The sequence below is a fragment of the Petaurus breviceps genome, unplaced genomic scaffold (genome assembly GCF_028583685.1).
Source record: "Petaurus breviceps papuanus isolate PSGF00001 unplaced genomic scaffold, PetGlider_PUasm1.0 37, whole genome shotgun sequence".
Taxonomy (NCBI): Eukaryota; Metazoa; Chordata; class Mammalia; order Diprotodontia; family Petauridae; genus Petaurus; species Petaurus breviceps.
The window spans coordinates 82,741,788-82,756,489 of NW_027186296.1; the positions used below are offsets into that span (position 1 = coordinate 82,741,788).

Consider the following 14,702-nt stretch of genomic DNA (forward strand, 5'->3'; position numbering starts at 1 on the left):
CAACTCTGTCAACAAATGTAGAAAGGATATTTTTTCTTCCTCTATCCTATGCATTATATCTGCTTTCTAACAATAGCAAGAACATACTCATTATTTCTGTTAGCACAGCATATATTCTTAATTAAAATGGAATAATTCAGGAAAGCAAAGGATACCTATCACACCAGTTGAAGATATATGTTGAAGTTTAGTATGCAGAACGTGATTTGACTTCATAGTAAAAATGGAGCACCCCGTTATTCAAAAGGTTTTCCCCTACAGAGAGCTCGAGAGACCCTTCAATATTATCCACACATCTAAAGGGAGTAGCCACAACAAGAGTTTTCAATAAAGGGACAGATACACAGAGGCAGCAAAGTTAGAGACATTATCTGTTTAATAAATATGATTGTAAAAGCAATAAACAATAGCAATTATACATTACACTACATCTTATTTAACCAAAAAAATACATCAAAAAAGTCATTTTAAAATTAGAAGTAGTTCCAATACGATAAGAAAACTTTCATTTTTTAATTGGCTTCCTATAAAAATAAGTTGGCTAATGAGGGATTTCAATGCTCAGTTGGAATTCTGGAAAACACAGAACAGCTGTCAAGCGTCCCATCGCTCTGGAAGTTGCTGTTTGGAACTCCTGAAAAAAGCAAAGCCAACCTCTGCATTTTGGAGGGGTGAGTCTAATTAGTAACAAGGCAAGGAAGTTGCTGGCCCTTTGTTTAGGGTGAGGTTTGCACATTTTTTTTCCAGGGTTTAAAGAAAGGTCTGAAATCAGACCTGACTCTTAGGTTTGGCCTTGCATCTTGCCTGTTTCTTATAATGGCTCCTCCAGTGTTTTGACCAATCAATCTCTCCTTAAACCAACCACAATCCTACTGAAGTTCCCTCTCTGTTACTGACAAATAGGGGTAGGCACTTGGTACCCTCTTAAGCCCTATTCCTCTTAGATGCCTCCTCTGGAAAACATAACTGAGCCCACAGGGAAGAGAACTAATTCTTCCCATAACTCTTTGGCCTAGTGCCTGAATCTCAGGGGTAATCTTCAAGAGAATGGGAGGTTCTAGGGGTGGTAAGGGTGGTGTTGCTGTGAATTGGATCCTGTTAGAACAGAATATAGAATATTCTAAGCAATATAGAATATTAGAGATCATCAAGTCCAATTCCCTCATTTTAAAAATGAGAAAAATGAAGCCAAGACAGAGTGGAACAATGACTTCCCCAAGGTTATATAACTAGTTAGTGGCAAAGCTAGGGCTAAGGCCCAGATCTCAGCTCCTACAATTCAATGTTCTTTCCACCCTCCCCTGATGCCTCATTCTCAGATAACAAGAGCTGCTATTTTTCAAAGTGGTCATTAGTGACCAGTCTCCATAATGACTAATATTTAATGCCCACCCCTGATTCTAACACTAGGTCAAGAAGATTGTTCTGTTTCTACATTTAATGACACTGGAACTATACATCTAAGCCTTTCCTATGTTGTTACTAAATAAGATTCCTCTGCTGCTTTCTAATCACTCCATCTTCCAGATTAAAATAGAAACCTTTAAGTGAATAGGTCAAGTATGTCTTTGTGGGACAGGAGCACCAAAGTGATAACTACTAAATACATCCAACCTCTAAGTTTAAACCTAGATTCCCAAGCAGAAAAGACTGTTGGCAAAGCTTAGGAAAGCTCCCAAACAACCCTTCTTCTAGAGTTGACACAAAATGAGACATACACAGTCCCTTCTGGGGCTGGTTCGATGATGGATATTGAACTCACTACACCATAGGTATTACCTAGAAACCATCAAGTTCTATGTCAAGGCCCCAGGTGAGTGATAAGATTAAGCTCCAAAGTAGAAAGATGGGACTGTTCTAGCCTACTCTTGAGGTTTAGTTCTGGAATCTCCATACTCCTAAGTCTTTGGGGCTTTCTCCTATACTTCCTCTATTTTACAGTCTATTTATGCCTTCTTCTGTGGTTTTTCTGGTCCACACCTGGGAAGATCCTTGACTAATTTGAGTGCCATCATACTTTTTTTTAAAAACTGACTTGCTTTGCTATGTTCTGCCTACTTTATCCTTTCCTTTTTTCCCCCTTATATTGGTAACAGAACATTCATGGATATGTGTGTGTATGTGTTGGTGTCACTACCAGGACCATCAAAATAGCCAAAAATATCATCTTCACTATCTAACAAACCTTGGTTTATTCTTCTTAGAACTGTGTAGTTCCTAAAATGGGCTTTCTTTAAATATGGTGCTGACAACCTTTTAAGAGTTTGAGTCAGCTTAAAGTCACATGCACATTGCCACTTTACAATGAGAAGGGATTGGGTTGTGACAACCATTATGTTTTCTTTCTTCAGAGTAACCATCAACATAAAGTAATATGTGTGTGTGTGGGACAGGGGTGGGGGGCAGAGCAGAGGAGAGAGGAACCAAACATATAGTAACAGAAATATAACATTTCCAAGTGAATTGACATTATGAATGGACAATCATTTGACCACATGGTTCTAGTTAGGCAGAAACAACTCTTTTGAATGCTTTCTCCAAAGTGTATACCCAATCTCAAGCTAACTTAAATAGTACCTTCTCACATATGATATATATATATATATTGGGGTAAACCTGATGACAATTTTAAAAAAGGCTTGAGGTTGGGGGTTCTAGAACAGAAGGTACAATGTATGGAACTAGACCTCTCTTCTTGTATGGGAGCCACATTAGTTGTAGACTCTTCACTGAGGGGTTTAGAGTCCATTGAGTCAAAAACTATCAATTTATAGAGGAAACTAGGACCCATACAGAGTAATTGCTCAAGGTCACAGTAATTGGCAAAGACAAGGGTAGAATCAAGATCTTTCAACTCCCAACTCAATGCTCTTTCCGCTGATCAAGGCTACCTCCCAATTCATTGGCAAAGTCAACACAGAGAGAAATTTGTAAGAGTCTTTAGTGAAAATGGTAATTCAATGGGACAGAATCTAAAGTGAATGTTTATCAGATAATCTGAAAGCTGGGGTGAAATTTATATTCAGAAATAGGAGGAAGAGGGGAAAGCTAACATCAAGGTTGAAAAAAAAATGGAAGGATGAGGCAGTTAGATGCCTTGATCCACTAGGGAGTGAGAGGGTTAAATAAAGATGCTAGTGGGGACATAGGAAAAAAAATGGATTGGTTCAGAAATGAAAAATAATGAATGAAAGGTCAACTTAGTGGTAAAATTGGGTCTTATATCCTACCCATGCCATGACGGGCTACAAGAAGAAGGAAGTGGACGGGTCCCTTCTACATGGATATTGGAACTGCTAGAAATAAATGGATGGGAAAGAAATGTCCATTCTCAATTTATCTCCTTGTCTCACTCTTCCCAACCAGATGCTTCCCATTATCTGCACCGATTGCCCCCTTTCCCTCTGGAGCCACAGAGCATGAAGAGCCACTGCTGTCCAATGGAGGGACAGAAGGGAAATCAAACAGGAAAACAGAAATAAGGGAAATTAACAGAGAAAGAGCCCAGGGTTTCAAAACGCCTGTGTGGCATCTCCTTTGTGTCTTACGAAATTGCCTCGGGTGGCTAACCCAACCCAGTAGGCTTTAGTGCTAAAATTGCTGTTAAATCTAGAGCCAAGAATACTTCCAAAAAAAATACATGCAGATTTCCTTGGTCTCTATTTGTTATGAATCTCCTACAAACACGACGGATCAGAAAAAGAGAGAGAGAGAAGAAGAAAGGGAAGAGGGGAGCGTTTTCCATTAAAATAGAGCACCTGTACACCGCCCCTCCGAACGTGTTCTCAGGATCATGTCCACATGCACAGGTTTAAAGCTAAAAACCCTTGTTGTCTGTGTCTGAAGAATTAAAAAGTCCCGATGCAGTGAGTGTTTTTAATGTGTTTTTGTTTGTTTTTGTTTTGTTTTTTGTTTTTTTGTGATTTTTTTGTTTGTTTGTTTGTTTGTTTGTTTTTTTTACTGGCGTCCTCCATTCAAACATTTACATAGGTAGGGATTTCTTTTGTGCTTTGATTCTCAGCAACTATGGAAATACTTCCTGGCAAAATAGGAAACAGAACAACAAAGGGGAAAAAAATAGAGTTAGTGGACAGGAAACGATGATGCACTCGACAAGAGCGAAATTCTTTCCCGATCAGCAGGTCTCCGCCTTTGGGGTTTTTTCCTTTAAATTGTAAAGTGTGCCCCGGAAGGTCCCCGCTTTGGCGTAGAAGGTGGAGTGGCATGTCTTGCTCTTTTCAATCGGAGAGATGATTCACCAGGTTGAGCAGAAGGGGAGGGAGGGGAGGGTAAAGCTACTCTCCTAAGAGAAAATGTGTAACACTTACTCATTTAATGACATTTGAAATGAAAAGGTGTCAAAGACTTTGCAATCTGCTGAGCGATGTTCCTGTAGAAGGAGGGATGCCTGCTCTAATAAGGTAAACAGTAACTGGGCTTCCCACCTCTGGAAATAGGATTGAGAATCAAATGACCCAAGAAAAATTCACTTAGAAGCTTTAAAAATGACTACACAGGGTGAATACTGCTCTGGACTTGAGGACAGAAAAGCTTTTTTTCCCCTGTTTTAACCAAAGCAATTACACATTTATCACCCTGTCTCCCCAAATAGAGGAAAATGCCTTGAGAAAATTGGACACCAGATGTGACTGCAGTTGTTATTATTACCTACAATACTGGCAGAGTTATTACGTTGAAATTTTCCCTGAATACATCTACAGACCTCTCCCGTATCCATTTAAAGACAGGGTTATGTTTTCATTTAGCTACTCATTTTTTCCAGTAACATATTGAAAGTCATATGTAAGGGGCTTCCAGGCGACTTCGTATCATCAAGTTAGAGTAAAGCGTGCACAGTGATGTATAAAATGCATCAGCCAAAGTCTGCAGTACAGGGCTGAGAGGGGGCCATTTAGAGCTCCAAGTCCCAAAGCGAACAGACTGGAGGAACCACAGGGACAAAGTTACCATCCAAAATGTGGCTCTATTTATTGTTTAGCTTCCTAGCGGAAAGGGGAGTGGGGCGCTCCATATAAAGAGCATTTAGCAATTTGGGCATGAGCAGCATATCTCCCTCTAGCTCTCTGATTCCCAAGCACAACTTCGCTGAAATCAGCAACTCTGCAGGTAAAGGGGAGCCCTCTTTTAAATATATTTGAAGTGCACCTTGGATTCTATTTGCAGGGTGAGGAGGAAACAAAGCAGGCACTTGGCATTCCCCTCAGTGATAGCATCTCCCTCCACCACCCAATTCTTTTTCCTTAAGTGAAATTTACTCCATGAGGATACAGTATAGAATATTTGGTTGCTCCTTTTCCATAACAAATCCCCAGGATGCTTTGCATCCCTCTTCATCCTCCAGAAATCCTTTCTAGATTACTGCTAGATTTTTGAAGTAGTATCTACTTTAGGAAAATCAACCTGAAAGTCTTCTCCACCCCATCCCCATCCCACCCCCACCAGTGGTTCCCCCTTTGTCATTGGTTAGAGGATACTCTCTCTCCTCTGTGTTGTGGCTCCCACTTAATTTGGTGCACCCAACTATTGGTCCATACTTACCGCTCCCGGAAACATCCCACCCTAACCCTTCTACCATGCCATCCATTACCCCTAAGATTTTGTTTTCTCAGAACAGATATTTTTCTCTCATATCACATAAATGTCAGCAACCGCATGTGTTAGTGAGAGTCCCAGGGCAGTTTTATGAAAGAAAGGAGACAACTAAGGAGAAAACTATTGGACAAAGACAGGAAGCCCTCATGTTATTATTTTACTTTCTGTTGAAGTAAAAACAAAGTAAGGGAAAGTAAATTGACAGCTTAGCTTAGTTCCTACCAAGGATGTTAATTAACAGAGCAGAAGACAGGGGTCTTAAGCTGGAAAAAGGAGTAGAAGAGATTTAGCCAATTACTATCCAGACTGACCAGCTATTGGCTACTGGAAATTATTTACCTATGGGCTGTGGGTCCAACTTGTCATCTATAAATTGGCCAGGGCTCCTCAGCTCAGCCTGAGTGATATTGGGCCTGTTTTCACTGTGACTGACTGGGCTGATCAGCTCTTGCTCTTTCTCATTCTGCATCTGGGCATAAACATTAAGGCCCGGGATCTTCCTAAAACATTAATAAAAACTGTCAATTGCTATGCACGCAGGACAGATGTCACTGCTACATCACGCTTTTTAACCTGGGGCAAGGAGGGTGGAGTTGGCAGCTGGGGGAAGAAGAGGGCAGAGGGAGAGCCACGCACCTTTTAAACTTGTAGATAACGAACACGGCCAGCCCTACAAACACCACAGAGAGTAGCATCAGCATTGCTGACCCACTATGACTTGGGGTGAGGTCCACAAGGGGGGCTGGAAAAGAAAAAGAAATGATGAGAGATGTTACAGGTGAAAAGTATTAGGTAGAAACAGCCCTGAAGATTCTAATAACATCAAATAACATCAAACCCACATGAGGAGATACATGGGTATAAGGAGTATAATGTTGTCTCTATTAAAGGCATTTTGTAATTTTTAAAAATAATTTAGATTCCTTTAATGTTCAAAACAGAACTCATTATCCTATTCCTTAAATCTATCCTTCTTCCAAATGATCATTTCAATACAAATAATTCCCAGTCCTATACATCCAGCCTTAATCTCTCTCCTGAACTCTAGCTTCCCATTTCTAAGTGCCAGCTAGGCATCTCTCTGCCCCCAAAACCTCAGACACAAACTACAACAAAAGTGAACCTCACTATCTTCCAATATAAGATGAACTTATTTTCAACCTCCTCTAGTCTTTTCTTACTTCCATTAAAGGTATAACTATCTTTCCAGTCACCCAGGTTATGAGCTTAGGGTCATCCATGATTTTTCCTTCTCCCTCAGCCCGATGTCCAAGCAGCTTCTAAAACCATTGAGTTAACTCCTAAAACATGTTTCACATTCATCCCCTTCTCCCCACTCACATGGACAGGACCCTAATTCAAGTCCTCATTATGTTTCAATTGGATTACTGAAACAGACTTTAAAATTGATTTTGCTACTTTTGGCCCTCCTCTTTCTAATCTCTTCTCCTTCCTGTCACTGAATTAATCTTAAGTGTCCAGAAATCTGACTAGGTTAACCCTCTTCTCAAACATTGGACTCATTGCCTCTGGGATAAAATGATAGCTCCTCAGCTGAGTGTTGAAAACCCTGCCCAACCTGACCTCCATCTACATTTCTAGATTCATTTATATTAATGCTCTAGGCACAATGACTCAATAATTATTCCTTTAACTTGATATTCTACCTCCCATCTTCATGCCTTTATATATTGTTTTTTTCTGTGCCTGAGATTCACTCCTTCATCTTCACATAGTATAGAATATAAATTCCTTGAGGTAAAGGAATTATTTCTTCATTTTGTCATTTTACCCAGTGCCTTGTTCAGTGTTCTGTAAACATTAGGTGCTAGGTAAATGCTTATTGTATTGAATTAGCATTTTTATAATCCTCAAGGCTTTGCTCACATAGCACTTCTATCACAATGCTTTTCCTTATCTCCCCATCACTCGTTATTCCTTTTTTTCCTCTTCAAATTATCAAGTATATAATTAGTTGTGTACATATTTTTCTTCCTCATTCTCCCCTCAACCATCCAATTAGCTAAAGAAAAAAAAAACAAAGGTGGTTACATTTTTTCCCTTGCATGCCTGGAACCTAGCTTAGTGCCTTAGACATAGACATTTAATAAATGTTTACTGAATTATATAATCCAATTCATTATACTCAAACCATAATGAAAAAAACTCTTCTAAAATGACATATGGCCAGTGCCCTATTTATAACATGGTTCCTATGGCAATAACTGTTCCCTATAACATTATTTCCTTTTTTGTCATGTTTTCATGGAAATAATTAATTGCACCAATTCATCTCAATCACATTCAACAATACATTAAGTGCCTACTATAAAACATGCCAGGTACTGGGGATGCAATGATAAAAATAAAAGTCAGTGTCCTCGAGAAACATTCTACTAGGGAGGAGGGGCTCTGGGGTGAGGAACAATATGTATACTAGTAAATAAAGAGAAACTATGTGTATGCCTCTTTGTCAAAATACAAAATCACAGAATTTCATAGTTGGAAAGAGCCTCGGAAGGCATCTAGCCCAACCAATACCTGAAAAATAATCACTATATTATACTGGCTACATGGTCATTCAGTTTTTATTTGAAGATTTCCATACATACACCCATTTGTGTGTGTATGTGTTTTAATATTCATCACTTTTCCAAGAAAGGATTAAAATAAACAGCATGAAGATGAAAAACTTTTATTTGTGCATTATTTCTCCTCTTTTACTGGAAAACACACACACACACAGACACACACACACAGACAAATGTAAACACACTGAGTGTCTAAGAAAGTCGACCCCTAGGTCATCTACCCTGCTCTCAATAAGCATCCATACCTTCCTACTTAAATGAGCCCTTGGAATTTTTCACTCTTCTCCCCATCACCATTTTCGTAAGATCAGAACTCCAGAGCATAATTAATTGAGGTCATTGCCAAAATGCATTTTCAAGGACACACTGCCCCTTCCTAGGTGCTTTACAGGTTCTGGGTTACCCCCCCAAAGAATTCCTCCAACCTTTCAGTCACCTCCCTTCTTAACTTTGTGTACTTTTAATGATTCTGCTTGCTAGTAAATTCTTGAACGCTGGAACATGCTATTTTTAAAAAATATTACATACCTCAACCAGAAAGAAAAAAAAAATCGAGCATACCTTCCCCAACTCTAGGGCAGTGACCCATTTATACAAAGTCAGTTACTCAGAGGTGTGAATGACCTTTAAACATCATTTGTGTAGCTCATCTGTCTGAAGTAAAGAGGGAGATGGTTGCCCAACTGCAAATCTGACAGTATAGGTGCCTACTGAGCCATTGATGGTAACTGACAATCCCTGACACCTGGATCTACCCTAAACTTCTCTTTTCCAGGTTAGAACCCAGCTAGTTTGCAATCTCCTCCAAGACTCACTCCCATTAAACAGCCCATATAAGGGATAATGAGAAACAAAAGTCAAGTCTTCTTCCTAAGAGAACAGGCTTACATACTTTTAGTCTGTTCAGTTTTCCAAAGGCTTTGAAATCAAGGCACTTTTTATTGCTTTGGGAATTTGGGGACAACTTGCCTGTGAAGTGTGTGTATGTGAGAGGTCAGGCCAGTGGCCATGAGACTAGGGAGGCTTCAGGGTAAGAGGATGCCTAGAGCAAGAATGATCTAATACTGATGTAAAACAAGGTACTTCTTAACCTAAGCAAAGGAAGTGCCAGTACCAGAGGGGTTGAGAGATGCTTCAGGCAGATCTGAGACTAGGAATAGGCAAAGTAGACAGCCCTCAAAGGCACATGCCGTGGGATCTCACAAGCTTTCAAATGCTACTTTTCATAAATGCATTCATTTCTAATTCCGGAAAGCTTTGCTCTGGTATACAAGGATTGATTTTGTGATAAATCAAGTTCTAGGTTATTCCAGTGAAAGCCCAAAGCCTCCTATGGATGGTGAAACACAGGGGAGCAGAATTTACAAATCTTGCCTAGGGCAAATAAATACCTAATCTTAGTTCTGGCTTCGGGGCTCCTCATCAGAGGAAACTATGGAGGTTTTGTTCAGGGAAAGGAAGGCATAATCAATCTACACTCACTCAGTGATACCCATCAGTTAAGGAATGTCTGAACAAACTAAATCCCACAGCTGTGGCAAGGATCAAATGGCATTGTTTATGGAACTCTCAACAGTGTCTGGCACATAGTAGGCACTAAATAAATTCTTGTTCCTTCCCCTTTCCTACACCTGTCACCCTTTGATCCTAAGTGAATTGCCCAAGGTCATCCACAGCAAGCCAGTGGCATACATAGGATGTGAACTAAGGTTTCCTACCATGCTCTTTCAAACACTATGTACTTACAACCCTGTCAATACTATCAGGAACAACAAAGAACATCGTTCTTGGTTTTAAAAGAGCATTTGTTTTTTTAAATGAACGACAAAATGCAAACAGACTCCCAGAGACAAAATCAGCACATGTATTCAAGGGAAAATGGACACTTGCCTCTCTCTCTACTTCCCTCCCCACGTTCATATACTCCCCTAGAGTTAAATCTGCAATTCAGTTCCCAATCATTCATAGCAGAATGCTAGAAACATCTGCCTTAGTCATTCTGGCTTAAGCTTCCTAACTGGAAAGCAATTGGTGGAACCTTGTAGAAAAATTGGTGCCAGTATCTTGCATGCTAAATTCGCATTATCTTGTGAGTCCCTCTGTAGGAGTGGTTGTGGGTAGGCAGCATTAGCACTGCTTAAGGTTTGAGTACCTCTGCCCTCTCTGTTCAGTGACTTTTGGATGCAGACCGGGGCCCTTCATAGAAACAATCCTATTACTGCTTCAGCAGCAGCAGCTGCATAGTTCACTTTTCCTAACACTTAGGTATGTTTGTGTGTGTTTTGCTGAGGAATGGAAACTCTTATGATAAATGGGCTGCAGCCTGTTCTTGGAATTAGCATAAATTAGTCTCTCCCTAGTAGCAACTAAACAAGGTAAAGTCTGGGGAGGAAAACTGCTGAGTGCTCGGTTTGCCATTATTCAGGGACAAAGAGAAACATGACTATAAGGTGGGTAGAAATGTATCTCCTACCTCCTTGTTTATGAGCACAGGTGAAGGGAGAGGCATGTGTGAACTCCTACATTTACACATACACACACACACACACACACAACGGATTTTACCATTCAGATGAATTAAATTAAAATTGGTGTGATTATTTAAAGGTTCAAATAGGCTAAAAGATTTAGTAGGAGTTACTTCTGCATGTGTCTTCCCTCTCTGTGTTAAATGACACCCATTTCCTCATCTCCACTGCTCTCCAACATCTATTAAGCCAGAATACAAACAGAAAAAAAAATCTCCAAATACCTACTATGAGCATCACATGATGTCAGGCATTGAGTGGACTAAAGAAAATGACACATTCATTGGAAATCAAATTTAAAAAATCAAACTAAATTGAAATAAAATAAGGGGAGTGGTAGTATGGACTGGTAATTTCATAATTATGGGAGATTTCATGGAATGAAAACTGCCTTCACCCAAGTTTACTTGTGAGCACATCAGTGAGTGGAGTATTCCAAACAGAGGAAATCCACGCACAAATTCAGACTGGCAACTCCTCTATAATGTATAGTCCCAAAGAGCAGTCTAGAAGCACTAGGGGGTTGTGACCCATGTATGGTCACATAGTTAGCATGCATTAGAGTCAGGACTTGAAACCAGCTCATCCTGATTTCATTGTCTCTGGCATTTGAATTAAGCCTAACAAATACGCATCTTACATTAACCTGTTTTCATGGATGGTTTTTGAAAATGCAGAGAGAAAATTATATTACCAAAAAAAAAGTTTTGATGCCAAAACAGATTGTTAGCTCTTAAGCCATATGCAATTGAGGCAGAAGCCAGATATGCTATATTGTCTTTTTCACAAGGTTCTTGACAGATGTAAACCCATCTTGAAATGAAGTCTCTTTCTTAATATGGAATTCAAGGCCTACCTGGAGATGGCCAGCACCCCAGGCACCCTTGTGATATCTCTTTATCCCCACTGTCACCAGCCCAACACACTTGCTTATAAAGAAGCAGAAGAAGAATAGTGAGAAGGAAATATTCCTCAGTAACTCTGTGATATCATTAAAGTTTTATTTTGTTGTTGTTCAGTCATTTTCAGTCTAGTTTTAACTCTTCGTGACCCCATGCAGAGTTTTCATGGCAAAGATACTGGAGTAGTTTGCCATTTCCTTCTCCAGTTTATTTTACAGATGAGGAAACTAAGGCAAAAAGGTTAAGTAAATTTCCTGGAGTCACCCAGCTAGTATGTGTCTGAGGCCAGATTTTAACTCAGGAAAATCAGTGATCCTGACTAGAGACCAGGCATTCTATTTACTCTACCACCTAGATGCTCTACTAAAATTTCATATCTAGCATTAATATAATGCTTTACAGTTTGCAGAGCCCTGTCCTTATGTTTACTCATGAAATAGTGGAATATATACATATACACATACATATATAATATACATATATACATACACACATATATAATACACACATTAACACACACACATACACATATAAGATAGCAGGGTGACATAATGGACAGAGTATTGGGAATCAGGGAGACCTGGGTTCAAATCTTGCCTCTGACTTTATTAGCTGTGTGAACCTGGGCAAGTGACTTCACCTCTATATTCTTCAAGAAAATCTCTAAGAATCATCAGCTTTAGTCAAGCCCTAGACCAGTTGCTATGTACATTGGCAGGGGGAGAAGCCATATTGGAGCCTTCTTATGACAAACTTCCAAGCACTTTCCATATTTGGTATTATACTATGAATGTAATCTATAAGATATAATTTGTTTAACCTTCATAAAATTCACAGCTACTCAATTTCATTTGTTACTAAGATTTTGTTTCATGCTTTAATCATTTCTTAACTGGTTCACAGGCATCAGCCTCTTAGCTGGTCTGGCCCATTCATCTAAATCATGGATGTAATATAGTCCTGACTCAGTGGCACATTCATTTTTGTCCCCACTAACTCCCACAGTCACTTTCTCATTCAGACAATTAAGTTAACTCCTAGGACATGGGAGAATTAGTGTTTAATGGTTAGTGCTAATTTCCTCCCATACCTCACATCATGCTTCTTCTCATTTAATTCATTTTTCTGTTCCAACTGATGCCCTTGGTTCTGATGCCCTTTGGAAAAAAATACGTGTGTGTATGTATATGTACCCCTTGCCATGTCATTCAGATGGACTTGAGTCAGATGAGTCTTATATTGGCAAAATCTATGTTAGAGACAAAGAGATCAGTCCAGGATAGTGTAAAGACTTCTAGCCACTGGAAGAGTTGAAATCAAATCCTGTCCCTGAAACCTACTAGTTGTAAGACTACCAAAAATCACTCAACGTCTCTTAGACTTTTCTCCTTTGCAAAAATGGAGATAATAACTGGTAGCGTGTGCCTCACAAGGCTGTAGGGAGGCTCAATAGAGATCACGTTTATAACATACTTTGCAAAGCTGAAAATGTTGTCTTAGTGTCAGCTATTTTACATCTATTCTCAGCTCCAAACCTTAGAGGGTGTAGTTAGTATGATCTTTAAGGTGGACAGAGAAGCCAAACAAGAAGCTCCCATCATTCAAATTTATTACTGCATATGTATATGTGTGTATATATATATGTATGTTACACACATATGCATGTGAGTGTACATATGTGTATGTATATATACACAAACATGCATATAGAATATATCATCATCATTACAAATAGCATTTATGTAGAGCTTTAAGGTTTTCAAAGTACTTTACAAATGTCATCCCAATTAATCCTCACAACAAGCCTGAGAGATTGGTGCTGTTAGAAACATACTTAGTCTAGCAATAAACAATATTCGTTGGAAAGCCAGGAAGTTTTTCATTACCTTTAGTTTACATTTATTCTTTCTGAATAAATGGGTAGCCTCTCCAAAAGACTATAGAGAACCTGACAAATGCTAGCCCTTTTATGATCCTTCCATTTGAGTCTGCCTTGTTCCTCCCTTCAGAACTGAGATTGGTTCCAGTTCTTCTGGGTTACAATCTTTCTGACCTGCCCACTACACATTACTCCTTCATATGTTCCCTCCTGCAGAGGGTTCCATGATCGGATAATGAGGCGCTAATTCTATGTGGGATGTGTCAGCTAATATGTATGAGGCTAGTTAAGCATGTGTGTTAATAAAAAGTTAATGACCATCCTTTGACCCTGGCTGGTTTGAGCCAGTTTAGCCCAGGCCTCTTCCAAACTTACAGATGTCTTCCAGATATGATTAGATAGGGTCACTTTGCCCTTTCTCCCCTCATTCTGATTTATACCTTCCTGCATGTCCAATGTAACATCTTTTTTTTTTTTTTGCAACATGCATTGATCCTATAGAATCTGTGGAAACCAAACTGCTAGCATTTCTCACAGTGCTATGATTATCTCCCTTTTATAGATGGGGAAACTGAGGAGACAGTAGTTTAATGACTTGCCCCAAGTCACATAGTTTAATAAGTATATGCCATGCTACCTCTAGCATAAGTACAAGACATGAATATGACTTTTTACTCCATGTTGAAAGCAGATACTTGCTAAATGTGCCCAGTGATTTTAAAGAACAAAATCTTCTTTTAAAATGCAAAAATCCCTTAGAGATACTCCCATTCCCTCTTCCCAGGAATTTCACCTTCCCTTCTTTTCCTTATGCTGTAATCACTTAAAAGTGGTGAAGGAGAAAATCAGTAGGACTACCTCCTTTTGTGGAATCAGTGGAGAGGAGAAGCATGAGTTGACCTCTTTAATCTAAAATATTCTTCTGACACTTGTCACTAGTTGGCTCAGTTGTCAGTTGGGTTGGTTAATCGGCCAAGGTTAAAAACAAACAAACAAAAACAAACAAACAAACAAAAAAACCCCAACCATTTAAAATGGTTACTGACTGGGCTGATGTTGATTGACAGCTCAGTCAGCCAGTGGTACCAGGTTCCAAAGTTGTTGGGGGATGCAGTGTCCTATGAGATCAATACTCCCACATAGGACCCTGTCAAAGCTTGGTTCTTGCTTGTCCTTCTGCTTTTCTCTT

General features: G+C 39.4%; 1 protein-coding gene across 3 annotated transcripts in view; it reads right to left on the reverse strand.

Annotated features, from left to right (window-relative positions):
- Nucleotides 1-369: 369 nt before the first annotated feature.
- SORCS1 (sortilin related VPS10 domain containing receptor 1) overlaps nt 370-14,702 on the reverse strand; it is a 711,184-nt gene continuing 696,851 nt past the window's right edge. Inside the window, exons 25-27 of one of the 3 annotated variants that reach the window (XM_069098910.1) lie at nt 6,250-6,355; nt 5,953-6,113; nt 370-634 (exon numbers count right to left, since the gene is read on the reverse strand). In XM_069098910.1, coding sequence (XP_068955011.1) covers nt 555-634; nt 5,953-6,113; nt 6,250-6,355 — 347 coding nt within the window. In that variant the 3' untranslated portion in view covers nt 370-554. The other 2 variants (XM_069098911.1, XM_069098909.1) reach the window with 2 other exon arrangements.